Below are 26,465 nucleotides of genomic sequence, written 5' to 3' on the forward strand. Positions count from 1 at the left end.
GGCACTGCCTGTAACACTAGCTATGTGTGTTGCATAGAATATCCTATTCAGACTTCCGGCTGTTATCTCCACTAGAAGAATCCACTCAGCTTGCTATAGCCCTGACTATTGAGCCTGTAACAGAGGATCAGAAACAGTGGAAAGAAGGAGGCAAGATTTCAGGCTGTGCTACCTGAAAACAAATAAAGTCTCTAATCCTGATCTCAACACCTTGTGATCACTCTTTCTGCCCTGAAGACAAGCAAGGCACCTTATCCCTAACCCTTCCTGCTTCGGAAGACAGAGACAAGGAACCAAACTCCAAATACCTGCTCCATGACCATGCCCCTTAATGCTAACTCCTAACCTTTTATATCCTGGAGGACAGATGAGGGCACTTAACCTTTGATCGTCCCTGAAGAGCTCACTGGAAACAAGAAGCGTTACTATTTTTAAGAACTGTGGGAATGGCACAGCATGATAAGAAACCTACTTTGGTGAATATTTTTGACTTGGTGAAGAGGAAAACTGGGATTTGTATTGATCTGGTTTATGGAGGGGAGCAGGATTGTATGAACTTTGTGGATTTGGGGGTTTGATGCTCTGCTGGAATTTATTTATTTATTTATTTAATACACTCCCTGTGCTTAATTCAGGGAGGGTGGGGTGGGATTTGGTGCTGAAGGGTCAGGAGCAGGAAGGGGAGAGGAACAAGCCATACCCCTCTCACTCTGTTGCACAGGGCCAGTGGAAGGCATGCCATGACCCCAGTAACCTGACAGCACTGATGTGCCATGCAGACTGCCATCCCTTCTCTTGTTTGTCCTCAATTGTTTATCTTCCTTCCTTTACTCCATCCATCTGGCACTCATCAGGGAGGCATCATGCATGGCCCTCTGCCTTTCTCTTCCCCATCTAGCCTCTTATCCGGAAACTATCATGCTCAGCTTCTCTTTATTTCTTCCCATCTGGTGCACTATTAGTTCACATAATCAGACAGAATTTATCTGATTGTTGTACAAAATGTATTTTTTCTGCAGCTCGAGGAGCCGAGAAGACCCTCTGTGTTTGACGTTTTCTCCCTGACTGTCACTGATGAGGTAAGTCTCATACCTTGGATCTCACAGCTAAGGTTCTCCCTGCCCCAGCCAGTCCCTAGGCGGTTAACAATTTAAAACCTAGGAATAAGGCCAGTATACAACACAATAAAACTTAAATGGTGAACACCTCTCAGTGCAAACAGCAACTATTCAGCAGTGAAGGAGCCAAAATCTTCCCTCTGGCCTCCATGGATGAGCCTGAGTTTTATTACTGGTGGAGAGCAGGAGCTGGGCTCTCCTCTTTTATTGTCTGCTAGCACAAAGCTCGAGACTCCCAGGCTGAATCACCTGGAAACAGTTATTAGTTGCAGTGCCAGAAAGATAAATCCACGCCAGGTAGCCACCTGAGCCCAGTTCCAACATTCAGCCTAAAGCATTGTTCAATCTATCACACAGAAAGCAGCCCCTGTGCATGGCTTCTGTTTGCATGTGCCCTGCATTCAGTAACTCGAGATAAGTCAAGCAGTACCTGATGGGTACCTTCTGGGGACATAATTCTCTTCCTGTCTTGCCCCCATTTTTTTCTCTGCCTGTCCTTTGCTCTCCATCCTCGTTGTCCCTGCTTTCCCCCCCCCCAGGCATATTTCCATAGGCAGAGACTAGGGGGCATGGGGGCAGCACCCCCCCCCCCCAATGTTGTGGGCTAGTGCTGAGTCACCCCCCCCCCTCTTACCCACTACTAATATGACCTCTCTAGCCCTTGCTGAGCAGATAAATTATGTCTATGTATTTAACCTGCTCTTCTGTTCTAGCTATTCAGAGGCACTATCTCAGAGAAACCTGAGGAGGAACTAAAGGAAACAGAAGAGAGGGAGGTGGAGAAGGGATCCCCCGAAGTACCTGCCGCAGAGTACCTCAGTGAGACCCCAGTGAACATCCCAGCTCTTGGGAACCTACCAAAACGAGGTGAAGAGGAGCAAGGGCAGCAATGGGGTCACCTGCAGAGCCTACCCACAAACGGTCACCATCAGAGGCAGGCTGATCCTGCCCTGGTTTCTCTTCCACTTGGAGAAGCTAAGAATTACAAGTCCATAGTAGATGCACATGGAGTAAAACCAGAACTGGTCCAACCTGTCTTGGATCACTTGGAGCCATCTGGTAACTGAAGTCATTCACCACTCATTCTTTGTGTATTTGCTTCAGTCATGTTTAATTTTTTGGAGTGAAAAAGGCAGCAAACAGGCTGTAGGAGACAACTTTTATTATTGAAAAAACTGGTGGCAAGTTAAGTTCCTGGACTGAATTATACAAAATCTTCTGACTTGTTGATCCTTAGACTCATGTGGACTTTGTGCTCTGCTGTGGGACCTGGAAAAGGAAATGGGGGCCTCGTGCAGACTTCTGCTAATCTCAGGGGTCCAGTGTGGGGGTAGTATGAAGGGACATGGCTGTGGCACTTTTGGCTTCAAACTCCTAGCAAGTACTGTGATTTTGTCTTCTCTTTCAGATGTTTCTAGCTTGGAGGGGCTCAGCCAAGAGGAAGATGCTTCCCTTACTTGTTTCTTTCGCCGATTCTACATTGTTCTTGCCAATGTGGCCGTGGTACTGGTGGTGTCAGCGGCTGCTCTATCCATCTGCCTCATCCGTAAGTCCTTCCCAACCTCCAGGGGCATCTGCAATGTCTCTGCACCATTCTTGGCCCATTCTGGCATCCGTCACTGACCAGAGCCCAGTTTCTTCTTGGCACTTTTCCCGTTTTCTGTATCAGAGACTCACTCCTTGGATCCTTCCTCTGCCCTGATGCCCTTGTGGCTCACTCCTAATAGATCCCATGTTCACTTCTCCAGTCAGATATGGCCATAACTCATCTTCAGAACGGGCATGTCCAGATTACGTGGAGCTATGCATGCCAGTGGACAACTGCTCCCTGACTGGTGGCATCAACTCCTGCTCCTCAGCCAAGCAACAGGCCAATATAAGCCACATCTCCACCACTGGTAAGAAGCTGGATCAAGGTAGGGGTTCAGGCTTAAATCTGCTTGTTGCGTGTTATAGACAGTAAACCTTCCCTAGCTTCCAGTCATAGAGAGGGAAAATGTAATTGTTTTTCCACCTCAGTGAGGCTTTTCCCCTTACTGCTTGTTGAACCTAGGCTTCACTGGAAACTAAAGTATCACCTCTCTGCTTATTCCTTTTCTAATTATTCAACAGAGAGCGCAATCTTCCAGCATGACTTCCTACTGCTTTCCATCCAGTTCTCATCCACAATGCCTGATCTCTCTCTTTATGTCATCCTACTCAGCTCTCGTCAGGCACTCATCACACAGCCTTCAGTCTAAATCCATTTCTGCCCCTCCAACACACGCACACATGCACGCACACACACAAGTCAGTGTAAAAAGGTTTAAACCACACCCCTCACTGTGGCATTACATAAAAGAATTAGTCCAAGGAGCTGGAGAGCTCAGGATTCTTATTTTGGGTGATTCCCTAGGGGCTGTCCTGGTCACCATTCTTGCCCTTCTTGTTGACCCCCTGCAGATTACCGGAACCCTGTGGTGCTTCTGGGCCGCAGTTCTCTTCTCCAGGTGTACAATGTGTCAGAGGGGCGGTATTATACCATCTGCCATAAGGGCTGGGACCCCATCTTTGGGAGGATGACCTGCAGGGAACTGGGATTTAACAGGTGAGTGGAAGAAACATAAACATAGTAACAATGATGGTACATAAAGACCAGATGGGCCAGCCAGTCTGCCCAGAAATTTGCTTATGGTATCAACTGCTATTCCATACAGGTTATCCCCATGTATTCTGTTAAGGGTAGTAACTGCTGCTCCATGCAGGTTACCCTCATGTGTTCTGTTAAGGATAGTAACTGCCGCTCCTTGCAAGCTACCTCCATGTGTTCTGTTAAAGGTAGTAACTGCCGCTCCACACAGGATACCTCCATATGTTCTGTTAAAGGTAGTAACTGCCACTCCATGTAGGTTATCCCCATGTATTCTGTTAAGGGTAGTAACTGCCACTCCATGCTGGTTACCCTCATATGTTCTGTGAAGGGTAGTAAGTGCTGCTCCATGCAGGTTACTCCAAGTGTTCTGTTAAGGATAGTAACTGCCACTGCGGGCAGGTTACCCCTATGTGTGCTGTTAAGGGTAGTAACTACGCTCCATGCAGGTTACCCCCATGTGTTCTGTTAAGGATAGCAATTGCTGCTCCATGCAGATTACCCCCATGTGTTCTGTTAAGGGTAGTAACTCCTTCTCTGTGCAGGTTATCCCCATGTTTCTGTTAAGGGTAGTAACTACCACTCTGTGCAGGTTACCCCCATGTGTTCTGTTAAGGGTAGTAACTGCTGCTCCATGCAGGTTACCCTCATGTGTTCTGTTAAGGATAGTAACTGCCACTCCTTGCAAGCTACCTCCATGTGTTCTGTTAAAGGTAGTAACTGCCGCTCCACACAGGATACCTCCATGTGTTCTGTTAAAGGTAGTAACTGCCACTCCATGTAGGTTATCCCCATGTATTCTGTTAAGGGTAGTAACTGCCACTCCATGCTGGTTACCCTCATATGTTCTGTGAAGGGTAATAAGTGCTGCTCCATGCAGGTTACCCCATGTGTTCTGTTAAGGATAGTAACTGCCACTGCGTGCAGGTTACCTTCATGTGTTCTGTTAAGGGTAATAAGTGCTGCTCCATGCAGGTTACCCCCATGTGTTCTGTTAAGGATAGCAATTGCTGCTCCATGCAGATTACCCCCATGTGTTCTGTTAAGGGTAGTAACTGCTTCCCCATGCAGGTTATCTTCATGTGTTCTGTTAAGGGTAATAACTGCCGCTCCATGCAGGTTACACCCATGTGTTCTGTTAAGGGTAGTAACTGCCACTCCGTGCAGGTTATCCCCATGTTTCTGTTAAGGGTAGTAACTGCCACTCCATTTAGGTTACCCCCATGTGTTCTGTAAAGGATAGTAACTGCCGTTACGTGCAGGTTACCCCCATGTGTGCTGTTAAGGGTAATAAGTGCTGCTCCATGCAGGTTATCCCCATGTTTCTGTTAAGGGTAGTAACTGCCACTCTGTGCAGGTTACCCCCATGTGTTCTGTTAAGGGTAGTAACTGCCACTCCATTTAGGTTACCCCCATGTGTTCTGTAAAGGATAGTAACTGCTGTTACGTGCAGGTTACCCCCATGTGTGCTGTTAAGGGTAGTAACTGCTTCTCCATGCAGGTTATCTCCATGTGTTTTGATAAGGGTAGTAACTGCCGCTCCGTGCAAGGTTATCCCATGTGTTCTGTTAAGGGTAATAACTGCCTTTATAAGGCGAGCAGGAGGAATAGAAAATAGGAAGCAAGGAAGTGAGGGAGAAAAAAGAAAAAGGGAGAGAAAGAAAGAAGCTGGAAGGCAGAAAAGGGAGAGGGAGAAGGAGAAAGGGAGGGAGGCAGGCAAAGAGACTGAGACCAGAAAAAAAAGTTGGAAGAATGGATGAGAGATGAAGGGAGAAGGAAGACATGCATTGGAAAAGGGCTGATTGTAAAAGATATATGGAGATGTGAAAGAAGTCAAGTGAAGAATGAATGGGTGAGGATACGGAGGAAGGGCCAGGTGAATAGGACGGTTGCCCCAGGAGCTGTTCTGAAGAGGGGTGAAGAACTACAGTGCTTGAAACTGATGAGGGTTAGTGGGGAATGTAGGGCCTATGAGCCTGTGATATATGCCGCCTCAGATTCAGTATTCCCTGACTGCCACTGCTACTACTACTGCAAGACTCAGGACTGACCCAACTGTTTTTGCCACCTTAAGAGCACCAAGGTGAGGGGAGGCTGTGGCAGCATGAAGGGGGGAGGAGTATGTGATTGGTGGGAGGGTGCGTGTGAGCAACGTTCCAGATGTAGCTATAACCAGTCACACCACTGGCTTGTAAGGATGGCTGGGCGGATGGAAGATGGGATGAATATATAATGGGTAGAAATGGAAGAAGATGGAGAGCATTTCTAGAAGATGGATGGATGGATGGTAAGAGAGAGAGCAGTGAAAGCCAGGATAGGAAAAGAGGGAGAATGCTTGTGGATATTGAAAATCTTGCCTGTGCCATGTGAAATGCCCTAAGGATATTTGCACCTCAGATTCCGGAGCGTAACTTAACTTAGGCCATGAAGGCAGAGTGGAGATTGGATTACTTCCCATATTTGGGTGAATAATACTTATCACTTTCTTAGGAGGACCTCGATTTAAGTCAGCACAATGAAATCAAGGGAGGACCTAACCTCTACCTCCAGAAACTCAACCGAGTTGTTTGGTGTTCAGGCCTTTTACATTTTGGGGCAAAGAATTTAACTATTAAAGCACATATAGTTCAGAAATGGGAATATACACAACAGGATTTCATCCAGTACAGAAAATAAAGGATTAACAGGAGTCGTCCTTTCTCTCCCTTCTTTTTTTTCTTCTACTTGGTCCAGCCATGCCGACTCGGAAGCAGTGGACTTGCGACTCTCTGAACCCAGCTGCCTGGACAGCTTTGCCATAGTGACTAAAGTCGAAGAACACGCCGACCACATAGAAAACTTCCTGATGCCAGTGTGAGTTTCCCCAGTTTCCAGCCTTGCTCCCCTCCATCGGCGTGAGACATAAACTCTGTTAGCATTCCAACAGCAGTGCATACCCTGCAGAGATAGTCATAGGTGTAGCATGTACTTAGAAACATGACGGCAGCAAAAGACCAAATGGTCCAACCACCTAACTAATTCAGCTTGACAATTCTCATTGCTCTCTCAGAGATCCCCTGTATTTATCCCATGCTTTCTTGAATTCAGATACTGTTTTCATCTTCACCACCTCCACTTGAAGGCTGTTCCCTGCATCCACTATCCTCTCTGTAAAGAAATATTTCCTACGATTACTCCTGAGTTTACCCCTTTCACCGTCATCTATGACTCCTTGTTCTAGAACCTCCTTTCCTTTGAAAGGTCCTGCCTCCTGTGCATGGAAATTTTGGATGTCTTTAAATGTCTATCACAGGAGTGTCGCCATACTTCCCAGTCACCTGTTGGCCCATCTGCTCCCCTTGCCCCAGCGAGATGCGAACTCTTCCTCTGCCTGGGCTTAAAATGCTAATAACCCAGGCAAACGTGGCAGGAGAGCTGGAAGAAACATTCAGCGGTATTAGTAGCATGGTCTCTTCTTCTTACCCATCTTGGTCCAGAAGAAGAAGTGGTGTGCAGCAGCCGCACGTGCAGGAAGAAGAGACCATGCTAGGTACAAGTGTGTGCAGCATCGGCTCAAAGGAGAAGAGCAGCATGGCCCGGAGCAAAAGGAGGAGCAACATCAGCCCCCATGGCCGATGGAACTCTTCTCAAGGCCATGAGGGTTGGAAGAGGTTGAGGCTGTTGCTGCTGCTAGTTGTTCTTCGGTGGAGGGAGAGAGAGAGAGTGAGTGAGTGAGCATGTTTTTGAGACCCTGTTGTGTGTGTGTGTGTGAGTGAGAGAGAGACAGCATGTATGTGAGTGATTGATTGAGAGCCTATTTGTGAGAAAGAGAGCATGTATGTGTGATTGAGAGCATGTCTGTGATCCTTTGTATATGAGAGAGATCACATGTATATGTGTGATTGAGAACCTGTTTGTGTAAAAGAGAGTATGTGTGTGTGATTGAGAGCATGAATGTGTAAAAGAGAGTAAGTGTGTGTGATTGAGAACAGTTACTACCCTTAAGAGAAACATGGGGGTAACCTGCATGGAGCGGCAGTTACTACCCTTAAGAGAAACATGGGGATAACCTGAACGGAGCGGCAGTTACTACCTTGGGAAGCTTGCTGGGCAGACTAGATGGACCATTTTGGTCTTTTTCTGCTGTCATTACTATGTTACTATGTGTGTGAGAGAGACCACATGTATGTAAATGTGTGACTGAGAACCTGTATGTGTAAGTGAGAGCAAGTATTTGTATGATTAAGAGCCTGTGTGTATAAGAGAGAGAGAGTGTGTGTGTAATTGTGTGATTGAGAGCCTACATAAGTGAAAGAGAGAGAGAGAGAGAGCATGTGTATATGTGTGTAACCGAGAGCTTGTGTGAGAGAGAGAGAGCTCATGTGAGACTGAGAGAGGAGAAAGTTGCAAGCAACCCCCCCTCCACCTCCTAATTCACAACAATCTCAGGGCACCTGGAAATCTGATTCCAGGTATGGAGAGCAGAGCATTTTTTTTATCCTTATTATTTTTAATTATTGGGTCTTTGTGTCTGCTGCTTTAAAATATGTTATTGGTGTCTGGAAATTTTTTATATGAGTTTTTAATTATTGGAGATTCTGTTCATTAGCTGTTTTGAAATAATCTGTTCTTTTTGTTAGTATGGTTGTACTGCTATTTATTTTATATTTCTTGATTTGTTTTATGAGGACTAGTGATGTTTCTCTTTTTCATTTGTTGCACTGCATACAGAGTGTCTGGCTTGTTGCAGTTTCCAGTTCAGTTTTTGTCTACATGTTTCTAGTTATGCTTTATGGTCTCTTGATTCTTTGTTAGGTGAGGGTCTGCACCTGTGACCGAGGTGAGGTTTTCTGCTGGCGTGTAGTTTCTGTGTAGGGCTCTAGAGCAGCCTGGCTTGGTCCGTTTTCCTAATAGGAGATGTATTGGAGATTTAAGGCCTGGTGTAGTATTTTCAGTGTTGCCTTTTCTTAGGTAAGGTGGTTACAGTTTGAGTGCTGGAAGTTGGTGCTGTTCTGGTATGGGAGTTTACTATTTATGTAATTTCTATTCAGAAATCTATTCAGAAATTCCTTTATGTCATTCTTAACAATAAAAGTAATACTGGACCTTTTTTATTATTTTTGCTGTGGATTATAACGAGCAGTGCGTTACAGATGTGAGCGATGTCCATCAGGTGTGTCATGATGGGAAAAAGATTGAGAACCACTGCCCTAGGGTGTTCATGTTTAGATCTGTAAGACTATCCCCATATGCTTTAGAACGAAGACCACTGACCATTTTAGTAGCCACCCTCTGGAATGACGTCAATCGGTTTATATCTTTTTGATAGTACAATCTCCAAAATTATACATAGTATTCTCAAATTTTCACCAGGGACCTCTGCAGGGCAATATCTCCTCCCTTTTTCTGCTGACCCTCTCCTTATGCAGCCAAGCATCTTTTTTACTTCTGTCGTCACTTTATCCACCTGTTTGGCCACTTAAGATCATCAAATACAATCACTCCCCAGATCCTGCTCATCTTTCATGCTGTACCGCTGCCTTGAGTTTTTGCATAACAAATGTGGGAGCCTGCATTTTTTAGTATTAAATCTTAGCTGCCAAATCCTAAACCATTCCTTGAGCTTCACTAGATCCCTCCTCATATTTTCCACACCTTTCTGGCTGGCTATCCTATTCCAGATTTTGGTATCATCAGGAAAAAGGCAAACCTTTCCCAACAATCCTTCTGCAATGTTGCTGACGAAAATGTTGAAAAGAACTGGTCCAGATCTGTGAGGGACACTACTAGTATCACACCCCTCATCAGACAAAACTCCATTTATCACTACCCTTTGTTGTTTCCCACTCAGCTAATTTATAACTCAGTCAGTCACTCTAGGTCCCATACCAAGGGCGCTCAATTTATTTATAAGTCTCTTATTTGGAACCATGTCAAAGCCTTTACTGAAATCCCAGTAAACTACATCTAGTGCTCTCCCCTGATCCAACTCCTTGGTCACCCAATCAAAGAAATTGATCAGAGTCATCTAACTAGATTTACCTCTAGTAAAACATGCTGCCTCGGATCTTGTAACCCATTAGATTCCAGGAACTGCACTATCCTCTGTTTTAGCAGCGATTCCATTAATTTGCTCACCACAGAGGTCAGACTAACTGGTCTGTAGTTCCGAGCCACCTCCTTACTTTATCTCATTATTTATTTAATTTAATAAATTTATATTCCACACGTATCTAAAATTCAAGGCGGATTACAAAAATAACATAATAAATAATAAATTAAGAACATAGATAAAAACACAGAGCTTCCATTTTTAAGAATAGGAACCACATCCACTCATCTTCAATCCTCTGGAACTACTCCCGACTCTAAAGAAGCATTTAAAAGGACAGGTCTTCTCTAAGTTCCTTTAGTACCCTCAGACATATCCCGTACAGCTCCATTGCCTTATCTACTTTTAGTTAGTTCTACATGAACACATTGTTAAGAAAATTGATTGAGGTTTACCTCATTTATAATCTTTTTTGTGTTTGTTTTATGTGGTCCTGCTCCAGGTCCTTCCACAGTGAACACCGAACAGAAATATTTGTTAAGAAATTTTGCTTTTTGCTCATGGGCCTCTACATATTCCTCCTCTTCTCCTCTGAGTCTCACAATGCCATTTTTGCACTTCCTTCTATCACTAACATATTTTTCAAATGTCCCCCTGTTTTACCATATTTGCTATTTTTTTAAAATATAGGGGTAGATTTTCAAAGGTGGGGGGGATAAAAAAAAGTTCCCTCCAAGGCCGCTCCAATTTCGGAGTGGCCTTGGAGGGAACGGGGAAAGCCATCGGGGCTCCCCTTGGGCTTGGCGCGCGCAAGGTGCACAAGTGTGCACCCTCTTGTGCGCGCCGACCCGGGATTTTATAACATGTGCGTGGCAGCGCGCGCATGTTATAAAATCAGGTGTACATTTGTGTGCGCCGCGTAGCATGCACACAAATGTACCCCGTGCGCCTAAGAATAAAAATCTTCCCCATATTGTGAAATGTATTTGGGAGGGGCTATGGTGTTAAGTAGTCAAACACAATTTAGACCTATAAATAACATCACTGATGCACCCAACCTGCAAACTCTGAGCTATTCAGCCACAAACTCTCATATATCAACCAAACTTACCCAGTCATTCTCACACTGGTCCAAGTTTGCACTCTTTTCTCCAACTATTTATCTTTCAAACTGAAAAGCCAAAAGAATAATTTTTCCCAAACAGGGAAGTTTTAAAACAGAAAATCCAATATAAGCAAGAGGCTGACATGTCAATAAAAGATATTTATAAATGAAGGGGAGAGTTGTCTGGGACATGTCCCACAATACCGAATACATGTTTCATTGATTCTAAAAGTTGTGCATATGGTAAATGTTGGTACTTTGTCTGCAAAAAAAACAGGTTCCTTGAAGGGATATAATACTTTACTGAGTGTTCATTTTTTATTTGCCTCAAACATGTCATTTTTGATATAAAACTATTTTAGTATATTAAGATATTGCATGTAATATGAGTCTCAATATAAAATCTGTTAAAAGCAGGACATGAATTCACTGCCATAGGAGAAATTACAGACTAAACATCACCTTCCAGTGAGTATTCTGAGTTCCGTAACATACACAAACTAGTGTGGCTATCCCAAGAACTCACTGAAATCAATGTGCAACGAATGTCAGCCAGTTATAATAATGCAATTTTTTCTGCAGCAAACTTATTGTTATACATACAAAACAATATTGAGAGCACAGATGTCGCTTTTCACCCAGTAGCTAAGCCAATGTAAACTACAAGTTACCATGTAACCACCAGTCTAAAGGCTGCATTACGAAGTTTGGACACTTTAATATTGCTGTATATCACATACTTTTGAAGCAGAAATGGGCAAACCTTTTCCTCAGGGGCCACATTTGTGGCTGTTGCAGATTCAAGGAGCCATAGAGAAAAGACATTGAATACTTATATTTTCTTTTCTTCTATCCATTTGTGTCCAGTTTCCTTCTTTTGGAACCATTCATTTTTTTAAATTTTCTCCTCAAAAGAAATTGCATTTCTTCAAATTTTTTATGCCGGATTTTCTTTAGATTTGTACTTCATTCTCCTTTCTTCCTAGAAAGAAAAAATCTGAAATGTTACCATAATCTGTAAATACAATCTTAAAAAAGCCCTATATCTTTACTCTAGTTTATTCAAATTTTTTTTAGTTTATTTAAAAGGGTGGTGAATTGAAGTGGGATAATGCTGTGTACCTTCAATAAATATGATTATGCCAAAATGAGCTCCAAGTTTACTGGCACTCGGGGTACTCCAGTTCAGAAGCAGCACATTGTAAGAGTGTTGTTCTCAGGGCACTAGGGGTTGGAAATGGCAGGTTGAGGTGGCGGTGGTCTCGGGGCATTTTGGGTTGGAAATTGAGGTTGCGATGGCTGCCTTGGGGCATTCCTCATGGGAAGCTGCAGCAGAGAACAGACAATGCTGCAGTTTTGATGTTATCATCAAAGGCTTGATGATGACATGGGCAGGGACAGTTGCAGAACTGCAGCATCTTTCGTTTTCCGCTGCTGCTTCCCACGAGTACACTGAGACTACCAGAGCAGAATTACAATGATAGTGAATTGGTAGCTATATTATTTCAAAATTGACAAGTGGGCCAGAAAAAATTATTCCATGGACTGAAAATGGCTTGTGGGATGTAGTTGGCCTACTCTTGTTTTAAGGCATTCAGACTACACCCAAGCAGGTTTCCCAAACCTATCTTGGTTTTCAAGATATCCACAAAGCATAGCTATGAGATAAATTTGTATATACTAGTTCTCCAGTGTATACACAATTATCTCACGTATATGCATTGTGGATATCCTTAAAATCTGACTGACGGTGGGGTCACCAGGACATTTCTGGGAAGACCCTACTGTAAGGTAATATCACCCCCCTATTATTCCATTAAAAATTGTACTTGGTAAAGCTCCCAGGACAGATAGTAAGTGGCTACTTCCCTGTTTTTCTCCAAGTACTTGAAACTTTACTAATTGCTAGAACTGCTTGCTCTGTTATTTCATGTGTATTTAGCAGTATCAGTGTACACAGTGCTGTAAAGGGAGAATCTGTTTAGCACAGGACATAGAGGCACAGTGTGGTCTGCACTGAAGCCTCCTTAGATGTACTGAAATTCAGAAAAGCTGGCTCTGATCTCAGGAGAGGAAACTCATTCTAATGTACCTTTATTGATTTGCTTATGTACAACATGCTTCAGTAAGAAATGCCCATCTCAGGAAGGAGTCTCCCTTCAATGCACAGGTAAGGATCCAGAGTCCTGCTGACTGAGGGCCACCTCTCACCTTTTCAAAGTACCACTGATCTAGTTCCTCCCATTCTGTCATTCTTCAGGGGAATGCAAGTTTCTGTGCAGGGAAGTTGGAGATGCGGCCCTTGTGAAATTAACTTATGCAATTTATTCTTCTCGGTTACATTGTTTTGATGTTGAAAATTATAAATCCATCCACTCACCCATCAACCTACTCATCTTTTCATCTGTCTCATTCATCCCTACTTCAGCCCTTCATCATCCTTCTATAAATCCCTATGCATTCATCCCTTCCTTCACTCATCCATCAACCAATGTATCCATTTCATGCTAGGCCAATTGTATTCCCCTTTCTCTTTCCCGTGCTCTCTCCTCTCTTTGTCTCTTGATTTTCTACTCTCTCTCCCCTTCTTTCTTGGACTCTCTCTCTTACACTCTCCACTTCTTTTCATGCTGTCCTGGGCAGCACAGAACTCTCATCTTTTTTCCCCAGACTGTGGCCGTCCTGCCACCACAGCCCAGCGCATTGTTGGAGGGTCCCCATCGGCAGAGGGCACCTGGCCATGGCAGGTGAGCCTGCAATGGGAGAGGAGACACATCTGTGGAGGATCCATCATTTCCTCTCAGTGGGTCCTCAGCGCAGCCCACTGCTTTGTGCTGTGAGTATCATATCCCTGACTTGCCTTGTTTTGCAACCCATCGATTGGAAAGTTCTGTCCAATCCTGATGTGGTGTCACAACAGCCATGGTCCTCCTTTACCCAAAAGCTGGTTCCCATAAGCTTTGTTCCCATATCCAAAAATGATATCAGTCATCCTTCCCCAGAAAATGACTGCTACAGCAGACAATCCCATATTCCTAAGGATGACTTCCCCAATAATTCTCATCCTAGGCTGATGACTTCATCTGCCAGCAGCTCTGTATCTCTCTTTGGAGTCTGGTCATTCTTGCTGTCCTGTCATATTCCTTAGGACATAGTAGAGTTAGAAATATAGATTAGTGAAGCACAATTTTTCATCAGCCGTTACTCCCCCTGCTTGACAAGTACACACGTTGTGTTCATGCTCTTTGCACCCTGCCAAACCACTCCATTCTGTGTCCCATCCTAGGTCCAATCTGTTGACAGTCAATAAGTGGATGATTCAGGCAGGCTCCATCTCTATCAGTACCGCCACAGGGTCTACCTTGAGTCTGTATTCGGTGCAAAAAATCTACTACAATAGCCAGTTCTCAGCTGCTACCACAGATTATGATGTGGCCCTACTCAAGACAGCAGTTCCTTTGCAGTTTTCTGGTAAGTGTTTGCCTACCAGGGCCCAGAAGTGAATGGCTTTGAATAGGTCAATAGACAGACTTCCCCACAGGAGACCAGCCATTTTAATCTCTTGAAGTCAATTACTTTATCTTACCACAAGGATCTGTGATTTCTTCTGCCCCAGCAAAGAAGAGAATGAAGATTCAAACTGGGGTCCTTGTCCCACTTACAGTATGGAGAAGCCTTCTGGAGCTCAGATAGCAAACCTCCTAGAATTCCCAGGTTTGTGGGTGCCAGTCTCATTGATTTTCAGGTGGAAGATTTGCCTCTTGAATGCTCAAGGTGGCACACATAAGGTCAATTCTACTGGTAGTCACTTTTCTGTCATATTTATTTGCCCTTCCAGTCCCCTCTCAGATGTAAAAATAGTATTTGCAACTCCTACCTGTAATTAAAATTTGATGTCTCTCTTCCAAAGATACTATGTTGCTTTTGCACCTTCCACCTGGTGAAGTCCTATCACCCCCGACTATGGGCATTGCTTCACCCACAGTGGTAGCTATATATATCAGTCCACCTAAATATTTTTGCTAGTCTTCATCATGAGAGCCATTAGCATCTGTTGGCTTGACGATTTGGGCTCTGAGAATCTGATTTGTCCTTCTCTCCTCTCTATAGATACACTCAGGCCCGTGTGCCTGCCAGGCTACCGCCAACAGTTCCAGGCCAGAGGAAACTGCTGGATCACCGGTTGGGGCCATGTAGTGGAGGGTGGTAAGCTGCCAGGGTCTAGGCATCTTTTTTCTTTGGTTTTGGAAGGGGCTATGCATACTCAGTTTTAAAGAGCAGAGCACAGACTGTTTTTTTTCTGCAGACGAGGACAGTTATTTTGTGCTGTGCCTGCAGTTTACAAGAAAGTATGAGCGTGTTCCTTGAGTCACTTGGTTGTTTTCCCCTGCAGGTGTCTCTGTGCCGGCTGGCCCTCATTAATCCATTAAATCCTCACTAATTCTCTGTCCTCATGTTTTGTGATCAGGCATTAGGCACTACAGCACATCTAATCTTTATGCCAGCTGGCCTCATTTAAACCCCTTAGCCAAGGGCCAAGCCATCAAGCAGCAGGAAAATGAATCCTCTTCTCCTGGAGATGAAGCCTTAATACATTCATTCTTGGTTCAATCTGATGGGCGGGGAGCCTACTACTGCTATTACTGCTGATTATCTGTATAATACTATGAGATGTACGCAGCACTGTACAGGCCCACAGTGCCTGAGGCATGGAGCTTGCAATCTAGATAAGACACGCAGACAAAACAAGAGAATTCAGGAACTTGGTTATTATAGAAACTTGTAAAACCAAGGCCATGATCAGGGAAGACCAGCTTTAGGAATTGGAAGCTGCCTCAAAAGGTGGGTTTTTAGGCAGAATTTGAGAGGGCCACTGTAACTGAGCAAAAGGCCTCTCTCTGCCTTCTACGAATCTATATAAGAAAGCAGGCAATGGGACTGAGTAGGAGAACTGAGCATTTGAGAGACTGCCTTAATAACTCTATCAGCTGAGGTATGAAGCTACAAAAGTCCCACATCCCTGAAGTCTCCCTGCAGCCCATAGGGAGCGAAAGCACCTATTCCTGAGCCCAACACACTAAGACATCATTACCGCCCTGGTGACTGATTATTTGCATTTCATCTCCCATTGTGACATTCAGAAATCCGGTAGCCAGTTTAGACCTGCGGTAGAGCCCGAGTCTTTGCAGGTTCTGATAATTTTCTTTGGACTAACAAAAAAATTATTTACATACTATATTGCTGCATGGTTCTCATACCTGGAAAATATCCCAGAATCCGCAAAGAGCCCTGTTCATTCTACACCCGAGACAGGAGAATTTGAAGAGGACAGTGATTAAACAGTTAGCTGGCTAGAACCGATGGGGTGAAACTTGCCTGCGCTTAGCGGACAAATTGTTGCGATCCCGGTCACTAGGTTAGTGACCGGGCCCTTACCTGCGCTCCAAACCCCCCGAAACGCCGGTTCTTGGGCCGTCTGGGCCGCGTGGCAGCGGCGTCTCCACGAGGGAGACGTCGCCGAAGACTCCTCCCCTCAGCAGGGGAATGCGCGCGCGCGAGGGCCGGCTTCTTGAGGCTTCAGCACTCGGATGTGTGGGACCGCCCCCGGCTGACGTCAGTCGCCGGCAAAGGATTAAACCAGCTGTTCACTTTCATGCTTTGCCTTGCAACGTGGTCACTCTGTTGAGTTTCAAGTTGCCGTTCCTGCCTGCCTGGTTCCTGACTCCTGCCTGCTCGTTTTGGATTACCTGCTTGCCTGCCTGTTTGACTTCTGTTCCTGCCTGCCTTGCTCCTTGGATTTCTGCCTGCTTGCTGCCTGCCTTGACTCCGATCCGAGTTTCCACTTTTGCCTGCTAGCTGCCTGCCTTGACTCCGGTACGTGACTCCATTTCTGTCTGCCTGCTGCCTGCCTTGACCCCGGTACGTGACTTCATTTCTGCCTGCCTGCTGCCAGCCTTGACCCCGGTTCGTGACTCCATTCTGCTTGCCTGCTGCCTGCCTTGACTCCGGTTCGTGTCTTTCTCCGTGGATTCTTTCGACCTTCTCCTAAGTCCCAGCGGCCCGGGTCCCTACGGGCTCCTCCTGGGGGGACCTCGGGCTTCCAGGGCGAAGACACCTAAGTCCTAGCGATCCGGGCTCCCACAGCTCCTCTGGAGGGGTCACGGGTTTCCAGGTGAAGTTCCAGTCCATCCAGTCTGTGTCTGCCTCCCGACCGTCCTCTTGCGTCGGTCGGCCCAAGGATCCACTCCCGGATTTTGTCTAATCCTAACAGTTTGCAAGGCCATGGATCCGGCAGACCTCGCTGGTCTCCAGGCCATTCCGGGTCTCGCTCAGCGGTTAGTGCAACAACAACAGGTTCTTGACTCTCTTGTAGCCACAGTGGAGCGCATGGCTACTCGCATGGACGCCGAACCTCCTGCACCAGTACCAGTACCAGCGGCCGCTCCGGTCGTCACGCTTCAGACGCCCACGCAACTTCCTGCTCCCTCTCGCTACGCTGGGGATCTCAAGGCGTGTCGCGGATTTCTAAACCAGTGCTTCGTACGGTTTGCCTTATTACCCAACCAGTTTCCTACTGACTCTGTCAAGGTGGCATACATCTTTTCTCTCTTGGATGGCCGGGCTTTGAATTGGGCCTCACCCATGTGGGAGAAGAACGACGTCACTCTCACTAACTTTGATAACTTTGTAGCCAGTTTCAAAGCAGCCTTCGATGAGCCTGCTCGTCAGACCTCGGCAACTTCTGAATTGCTGCAACTGCGACAGGGAGCACATACTCTGGCCGAGTATGCCCTAGAATTCCGCACACTGGCGCTGGAAGTAGGCTGGCGTGATGACGCTCTTCGTGGCATTTTCCTGGAGGGCCTTGCAGGTCGGATTAAAGATGTCTTGGCCGCCAGGGACATTCCAGAGGACCTCAATGCACTCATAGAACTCGCTGGGCGCATAGATCGCCGCCTTCAACAAAGGGCAAGGGAGGTACGCCCCCCACGACGTATGACGTCTTTGGCTCCTGTCTTCTCGAGGCCGCTCACGCCGAGTCCTCGGACCGCCGGGGCTTCCTCCGAATCTTCCCCTGAGGAACCCATGCAGCTGGGGAGAACGTCCTTGACTGAGGAGGAGAAACGCCGTCGTCGTACACTAGGACTTTGTCTGTATTGCGGTGGAAAAGGACATTTTCTGTCACAATGTAAGGAGCGGGCGGAAAACGCTCGCGCCTAGGAGGATTAGAGGAGTGTCTCCTGGGCTGTCTTAATGCTGCTCCTCAATGTACAGTACCTATCACCCTGAGGTTCCCTGGGGGTGTCTTCGAAACGCGGGATCTCATTGACTCCGGAGCTGGAGGGAACTTTATCACCCGTGAACTAGTCCAGCAACTCCAGTTAGCCACGCAACCTCGTGAACCACCACTGCGGGTTACTTCTATTCAAGGTACCCCGTTACCTGGAAGTATTTCTGTTATCACGAATCCACTCACGCTCCAGACCGGGTTACTACACAAGGAGACGATCTCCTTCCTGGTCTTGGAGAGGTCGGTACACCCGGTAGTCCTCGGTCTACCCTGGCTTCAACAACATTCTCCGGTGATCCGCTGGGACGACCTTCAGATTACTCAGTGGAGTTCCCGCTGCTTCCGCTCCTGCATCAAGACTGCAGTGGTACCTCCCATCCCATTGGCACATGTTGGATCCCTACTCCCGGCACCCTATGCTGACTTCGCCGACGTCTTTTCTAAGGAGAAGGCGGAGCTGCTACCTCAACACCGTCCCTTCGACTGTGCCATTGAGCTACTTCCTGGTACAACTCCGCCACGCGGCAGAGTGTATCCTCTATCACAGCCTGAGACTAAAGCTATGTCTGACTACATCAGAGAAAACCTCGCCAAAGGATTCATCCGCCAGTCTAATTCGCCTGCGGGGGCGGGATTCTTCTTCGTAGCAAAAAAAGATGGATCACTGAGGCCTTGCATCGATTATCATAAGAACATAAGAACATAAGAAATTGCCATGCTGGGACAGACCAAGGGTCCATCAAGCCCAGCATCCTGTTTCCAACAGAGGCCAAAAACCAGGCCACAAGAACCTGGCAATTACCCAAACACTAAGAAGAACCCATGCTACTGATGCAATTAATAGCAGTGGCTATTCCCTAAGTATAATTGATTAATAGCCATTAATGGACTTCTCCTCCAAGAACTTATCCAAACCTTTTTTGAACACAGCTACACTAACTGCACTAACTACCTTCTCTGGCAACAAATTCCAGAGCTTTATTGTGCGTTGAGTGAAAAAGAATTTTCTCCGATTAGTCTTAAATGTGTTACTTGCTAACTTCATGGAATGCCCCCTAGTCCTTCTATTATTCGAAAGTGTAAATAACCGAGTCACATCTACTCGTTCAAGACCTCTCATGATCTTAAAGACCTCTATCATATCCCCCCTCAGCCGTCTCTTCTCCAAGCTGAACAGCCCTAACCTCTTCAGCCTTTCCTCATAGGGGAGCTGTTCCACCCCCTTTATCATTTTGGTTGCCCTTCTCTGTACCTTCTCCATCGCAACTATATCTTTTTTGAGATGCGGCGACCAGAATTGCACACAGTATTCAAGGTGCGGTCTCACCATGGAGCGATACAGAGGCATTATGACATTTTCCGTTCTATTAACCATTCCCTTCCTAATAATTCCTAACATTCTATTTGCCTTTTTGACTGCTGCAGCACACTGAGCCGACGATTTTAAAGTATTATCCACTATGATGCCTAGATCTTTTTCCTGGGTGGTAGCTCCTAACATGGAACCTAACATCGTGTAACTACAGCAAGGGTTATTTTTCCCTATGTGCATCACCTTGCACTTGTCCACATTAAATTTCATCTGCCATTTGGATGCCCAATCTTCCAGTCTTGCAAGGTCCTCCTGTAATGTATCACAGTCTGCCTGTGATTTAACTACTCTGAATAATTTTGTATCATCCGCAAATTTGATAACCTCACTCGTCGTATTCCTTTCCAGATCATTTATATATATATTGAAAAGCACCGGTCCCAATACAGATCCCTGAGGTACTCCACTGTTTACCCTTTTCCACTGAGAATATTGACCATTTAATCCTACTCTCTGTTTCCTGTCTTTTAACCAGTTTGTAATCCACAAAAGGACATCGCCTCCTATCCCATGACTTTTTAGTTTTCGTAGAAGCCTCTCATGAGGGACTTTGTCAAACGCCTTCTGAAAATCCAAATACACTACATCTACCGGTTCACCTTTATCCACATGTTTATTAACCCCTTCAAAAAAAGAAGCAGATTTGTTAGGCAAGACTTCCCTTGGGTAAATCCATGTTGACTGTGTCCATTAAATCATGTCTTTCTATATGCTCTACAATTTTGATCTTGAGAATAGTTTCCACTATTTTTCCCGGCACTGAAGTCAGGCTCACTGGTCTATAATTACCCGGATCGCCCCTGGAGCCTTTTTTAAATATTGGGGTTACAATGGCCACCCTCCAGTCTTCAGGTACAATGGATGATTTTAATGATAGGTTACAAATTTTAACTAATAGATCAGAAATTTCATTTTTTAGTTCCTTCAGAACCCTAGGATGCATACCATCCGGTCCAGGTGATTTGCTACTCTTTAGTTTGTCAATCTGGCCTACTACATCTTCCAGGTTCACAGTGATTTCATTCAGTTCGTCTGAGTCATCACCCCTGAAAACCATCTCCGGAACTGGTATCTCCCCAACATCCTCATTAGTAAACACGGAGGCAAAGAATTCATTTAGTCTTTCTGCAATGGCCTTATCTTCCCTAAGAGCCCCTTTAACCCCTCTGTCATCTAATGGTCCAACCGACTCCCTCACAGGTTTCTTGCTTTGGATATATTTTAAAAAGTTTTTATTATGAGTTTTTGCCTCTATGGCCAACTTCATTTCAAATTCTCTCTTCGCCTGTCTTATCAATGTTTTACACTTACCTTGACAATGCTTATGTTTTATCCTATTTTCTTCAGATGGATCCTTCTTCCAATTTTTGAAGGATGTTTTTTTGGCTAAAATAGCCTCTTTCACCTCACCTTTTAACCATGACGGTAATCGTTTTGCCTTCCTTCCACCTTTCTTAATGCGCGGAATACATATGGACTGCGCCTCTAGGATTGTATTTTTAAACAATGTCCAAGCCTGTTGAACACTTTTAACCTTTGCAGCTGCACCTTTCAGTTTTTTTCTAACTATTTTCCTCATTTTATCAAAGTTTCCCTTTTTAAAATTTAGTGTTATCGGGGCCTGAATTCCATTACCAAGAAGAACCGTTACCCACTGCCTTTGATTCCGGAATTACTGGATAAACTTCAAGGAGCTCGAGTATTTACAAAGCTGGACTTAAGAGGGGCCTATAATTTGGTCCGTATTCGTCCCGGGGATGAATGGAAGACCGCTTTCAATACCCGGGACGGACACTATGAGTACCTGGTCATGCCGTTCGGCTTATGTAATGCTCCTGCTGTGTTCTAGCATCTCATGAATGAGATTCTCAGAGAACTGTTGTACTCCTGTGTCATAGTATATCTGGACGATGTCCTCATTTTCTCCCAAGACCTGGACTCTCATAGACTCCAGGTCCGAAAGATGCTCCAGATTCTCCGAGACCAGCAAAGCTAGAAAAATGCTTTTTTGAGCAGGACTCTTTACCCTTCCTGGGTTATATTATCTCCGCCACAGGATTCAGAATGGATCCCGAGAAAGTGTCCGCTATCCAGAAGTGGCCTCAGCCTGTTGGTCTAAAAGCCCTACAACGCTTCTTGGGTTTCGCAAACTTTTACAGGCACTTCATACCTGGGTATTCGCAGCTGGTGGCGCCACTGACCGCTCTAACAAAGAAAGGGGCGGACACTCGACATTGGCCTTCTGAAGCATGTAAGGCGTTTTGTGACTTGAAAGAAGCCTTTCTATTGGAGACCTGCTTACGCCACCCTGATCCATTGCGTCCCTTCGTTGTGGAAGTAGATGCTTCCAGTGTGGCTGTAGGAGCTGTACTCTCTCAGTATTCCAGCACTGGGAGATTACTACCGTGCTCCTACTTCTCCAAGAAATTTACCCCTGCCGAAAGCAACTACGGAATAGGCGACAAGGAGCTTTTGGCCATTAAGCTGGCCTTCGAGGAATGGAGGCAGTGGCTCGAAGGAGCTCAACATCAGGTCACTGTTTATACTGATCATAAGAATTTGGAGTTTCTTTCACAGGCCCAACGCCTTAATCCCAGGCAAGCGCGATGGTCCTTATTCTTTAGTCGATTTGACTTCGTTCTCAAATACTGGCCAGCCTCGAAGAATGTACGGGCCGATGCCTTATCTCGGAATACCATTTTCGAGGAGAAGGATGATTCCGTTCAGTATATCATCGATCCAGCCAGAATCTCGTTAGCCAGTACCAGTGTGTCCACTCTGGGAAGAGTGGTGGTTTCTCGACGAGATCGTAGGAAAGTCCTAGAATGGGCACATGATTCCCTCACGGGGGGCCACGCCGGTTGGGAGAGAACTCTAACCCTCTTAAATCGATATTACTGGTGGCCCCGGGTACGACAAGATGTGCAGGAGTATGTGGCATCTTGTCCAGTATGTGCCAGACAAAAACCTCTCGGGGGACTCCTATAACCCTTACCAATTCCCACTGAACCTTGGACTCACATAGCCACGGACTTCGTGGTGGATTTACCGCCATCTGAGGGTAACACGGTAATATGGGTCACCGTAGACCGGTTTTCTAAAATGGTGCACTTGGTACCCTTACCTAAGCTGCCATCGGCACCAGAACTGGCACTTCTGTTTACACAACATATATTCCGGTCTCATGGTCTTCCACAAAGCATTGTTTCCGATCGGGGACCCCAATTTACAGCCCGCTATTGGCGTGCCCTGTGTAAGAAGTTTGGAGTACAACTAAACTTATCCACCGCGTTCCACCCTCAAAGTAACGGGCAGATGGAACGAATGAATCGCTCTCTCAAGACATTTCTTCGCAGCTTCATTTCTGAAAAAAGAGACAATTGGGTCTCACTGCTTCCCTGGGCCGAATTCGCTTACAATAATCATACGCATTCGGTTACAGGGCAATTTCCGTTCCAGACGGTCTTTGGACGTCATCTCAGATCGCCAGTCCCAGTCCCTGTGGATGTTCCCTCGCCGGCGGCCCAGACAATGGCCACTCAACTTCATCGACTCTGGAGAACCCTTCAGCACCGACTCCATTCAGCAGCGGAGAAGGCACAAAGAGGGGCAAATCGGTACAGACGCCTCGCACCCGAATTGCTGCCCGGCACTAAGGTATGGCTGAGTACCAAGCATCTCCACTTCCCAGGTCGTTCTCGCAAGTTGGCCCCCAGATTCTGCGGTCCGTTTCCAGTGGCGAAACGAATAGGACTGGTCTCCTATAGGCTTCGTCTTCCCTCATCTTTACGCATCCACAATGTCTTCCATGTATCACTGTTGAAGCCTGTGGTGTTCTCTCGTTTCCATCGGCCTACTCCTGATGCAGTCTCAGTCGAGTCTTCTGAGGAGCCTGTTTATCAGGTTCGGGAGATACAGGATGTGCGCTTCCACAACCGCAGATGGGAGTATTTGCTGGCCTGGGAGGGCTGCGGGCCCGAGGAGGACTCTTGGGAGCCTCCAAAGAACATTTTGGACAAATCCCTGCTGTCCCAGTACCACTTGGACAATCCCGGAAAGCCTGGTCCTCTCCGGAGGGGGCGTAAAAGGGGGGGTACTGTTGCGATCCCGGTCACTAGATTAGTGACCGGGCCCTTACCTGTGCTCCAAACCCCCCGAAACGCCGGTTCTTGGGCTGTCTGGGCCGCGTGGCAGCGGCGTCTCCACGAGGGAGACGTCGCCGAAGACTCCTCCCCTCGGCAGGGGAGCGCGCGCGAGGGCCGGCTTCTTGAGGCTTCAGCACCCGGATGTGTGGGACCGCCCCCGGCTGACGTCAGACGCCGGCAAAGGATTAAACCAGCTGTTCACTTTCATGCTTTGCCTTGCAACGTGGTCACTCTGTTGAGTTTCAAGTTGCCGTTCCTGCCTGCCTGGTTCCTGACTCCTGCCTGCTCGTTTTGGATTACCTGCTTGCCTGCCTGTTTGACTTCTGTTCCTGCCTTGCTCCTTGGATTTCTGCCTGCTTGCTGCCTGCCTTGACTCCGGTCCGAGTTTCCACTTTTGCCTGCTAGCTGCCTGCCTTGACTCCGGTACGTGACTCCATTTCTGTCTGCCTGCTGCTTGCCTTGACCCCGGTACGTGACTTCATTTCTGCCTGCCTGCTGCCAGCCTTGACCCCGGTACGTGACTCCATTCTGCTTGCCTGCTGCCTGCCTTGACTCCGGTTCGTGCCTTTCTCCGTGGATTCTTTCGACCTCCTCCTAAGTCCCAGCGGCCCGGGTCCCTACGGGCTCCTCCTGGGGGGACCTCGGGCTTCCAGGGCGAAGACACCTAAGTCCTAGCGATCCGGGCTCCCACAGCTCCTCTGGAGGGGTCACGGGTTTCCAGGTGAAGTTCCAGTCCATCCAGTCTGTGTCTGCCTCCTGACCGTCCTCTTGCGTCGGTCGGCCCAAGGATCCACTCCCGGATTTTGTCTAATCCTAACACAAATGCAGTGAGCTATTTTTGGACACTCACAAATGGATGTTTCAGGTGGCACACGGGTTGGGAGAGGGGGATATGTGGGGACAGGAAAGCATGGGAGTAAAGCTATGCACATACATTGAATTTTCAATTATATGTGTGTAGTTTTTCCCTTGTAACCCTAGCTGCAGATAAAGGAGTGGTAAATTATCGGGTAGCAAGTATTTCAAAGGGAAACTAAGTGTGAAACTTGCTGCAAGTTAGCTTAATGGATATTGCCCCAGAGCTAATGATACCTGGATTGTGGACTCATAAACCTGTCCCTGTGAGATGTTAAGCTTCCTGAGGCTGTTTCTTGATTTCTTCTCCTTGCCTGCCTACCCTTTTGCTGCAGGAAAAGTAACTCCAATCCTTAGGGAGGCCAGAGTGGAGCTGATCAATCCCCAGACCTGCAACCAGTCAAATTACTATGACGGTTACATCACCCCGCGGATGCTGTGTGCTGGGTTCCCAGATGGAAAGGCAGATTCATGCCAGGTAGCTGCTGCTCTGCATTTTGTATTAATTGGTAATAATTATTAATAAATACTGAAAAAGAGTAAGGAAATGCTCCCAGGTATTCCTCGAGAAATCTGATCCCTCTGATTACATCTGGACCCAGGTCTCTTGCTGGGAAGTCAGTACACCATGCTGTGACATAACAGCTGCTTGCACAGTATTGGCTGATGATGTCACAGGCAGTGGTTTGTGATTCTGCAGATGAGGAGGGCAAGGGCTCTGCACTGCAGCCATGGGTAGTTTCAAGTTGAAGGCTGTGCTTGTGCTGGTGCACATGAGCTGGAAGGAGGTACAGGCCATGTTCATGCCAGCCCATTGCAGCTGGAAGGCAGTGAGGATGCTTGTTCGCATCAGTACACATGGGAGACACGGAGGCCACCCTTGCAATGGCCTGCGACAATCAAAAATTACTGGGGAAACAATGCTTGCATTGGCCCGTATAGACCAGAAGGAGCAGGAGGATGCGTGTGTGTTGACTGGCACCAGCAGTTTAATAGGTGGGAAGCCAGTTCAAAGCTGTTGGGGTCTGGCCTGGGGAGGGAGGGAAGGGGGTAGTGTACTGGGATTAGACCCGGAGAGGGGAAGAGAGAGTGTAAGAGTGCATGAGACCAAACATTATGAAGAGACTTCACTTAGTTAGCCTACATGGGCCAGAAGGGGAGAGAGAGAAAGTTTTTGGGGGAAGAGTGTTCATCCCCTCCAACTCTTCTTGTCTCTCTATTCCTTACCTATCCCCCGTCCCAAATTAAGCAATCAAACTATGCTTATGACTCCAGCTCATCAGGGATATGTTGAGTCAGTTTTCTAGGTTCAGAGAAATGTGCTACCGTTTTCCCTTTTTTCCATATTGTATTCTGGGATTTGTATTTCAGGCATGTGCTGATAAAGAGAGAAGAGCCATCTTAGCCCTCTCTGATGGCCTTGGTGGGGAGGGGGTTTGTATTAACCCTCCAATGTGTCCCACACTCTCTCTCCCCATTTTCTCTGCAGGGAGACAGTGGTGGGCCCTTGGTATGCCAGGAAGATGGACTTTGGTGGCAGGTGGGCATTGTGAGCTGGGGAGACGGCTGCGGCAGGCCCAACCGCCCAGGTGTCTATAGCAACTTGACCATGCTGTTGGACTGGGTCTACCACAGGTTGCAGGTAGGGGCCCGACTCTGCAATGGGGATGATGGAGCCATCAGAGAACAGATCCTTGGGATGATGGAGGTGCTGCACCTCGGAAGGGGGGATGATGGAGCCATCACATTAGGGATTTCTAGGATAGAGGAGGTGGAAACTGACTTTGCAGAGGCTCTCAGGGTAGGGAGGAGAATCATCCCCTGACCTCTCCACTTCAGGCTGTGAGATAGGTGGGGAGCGGAGCCTATTACGAAGGGGCCAGCTTACCTAAGATCCTCTTCTTTTTGCCTAGCTGGAT

The 26,465-nt window shown here is 46.7% G+C and overlaps 1 protein-coding gene across 3 annotated transcripts; it reads left to right on the top strand.

Annotated features, from left to right (window-relative positions):
• The first annotated feature begins 278 nt into the window (after positions 1–278).
• On the top strand, positions 279–26,171 carry LOC115076278. Of its 3 annotated transcripts, XM_029577536.1 has the most exons (10): positions 279–476; positions 1,020–1,079; positions 1,832–1,985; positions 2,527–2,664; positions 2,867–3,016; positions 3,561–3,705; positions 6,481–6,600; positions 14,994–15,089; positions 24,882–25,024; positions 26,036–26,171. In XM_029577536.1, exons 1-9 carry the CDS (start codon positions 447–449, stop codon positions 24,901–24,903), a joined length of 915 nt encoding a protein of 304 aa, XP_029433396.1. In that variant the 5' UTR covers positions 279–446; the 3' UTR covers positions 24,904–25,024; positions 26,036–26,171. The 3 variants fall into 3 exon arrangements, with proteins under 3 accessions (XP_029433396.1, XP_029433395.1, XP_029433394.1); XM_029577535.1 differs by lacking the exons at positions 14,994–15,089; positions 24,882–25,024; positions 26,036–26,171 and adding exons at positions 13,554–13,719; positions 14,170–14,321; XM_029577534.1 differs by lacking the exons at positions 14,994–15,089; positions 24,882–25,024; positions 26,036–26,171 and adding an exon at positions 13,554–14,190.
• Positions 26,172–26,465: the final 294 nt, after the last annotated feature.

The sequence above is a fragment of the Rhinatrema bivittatum genome, chromosome 14 (genome assembly GCF_901001135.1).
Source record: "Rhinatrema bivittatum chromosome 14, aRhiBiv1.1, whole genome shotgun sequence".
Lineage (NCBI taxonomy): Eukaryota > Metazoa > Chordata > Amphibia > Gymnophiona > Rhinatrematidae > Rhinatrema > Rhinatrema bivittatum.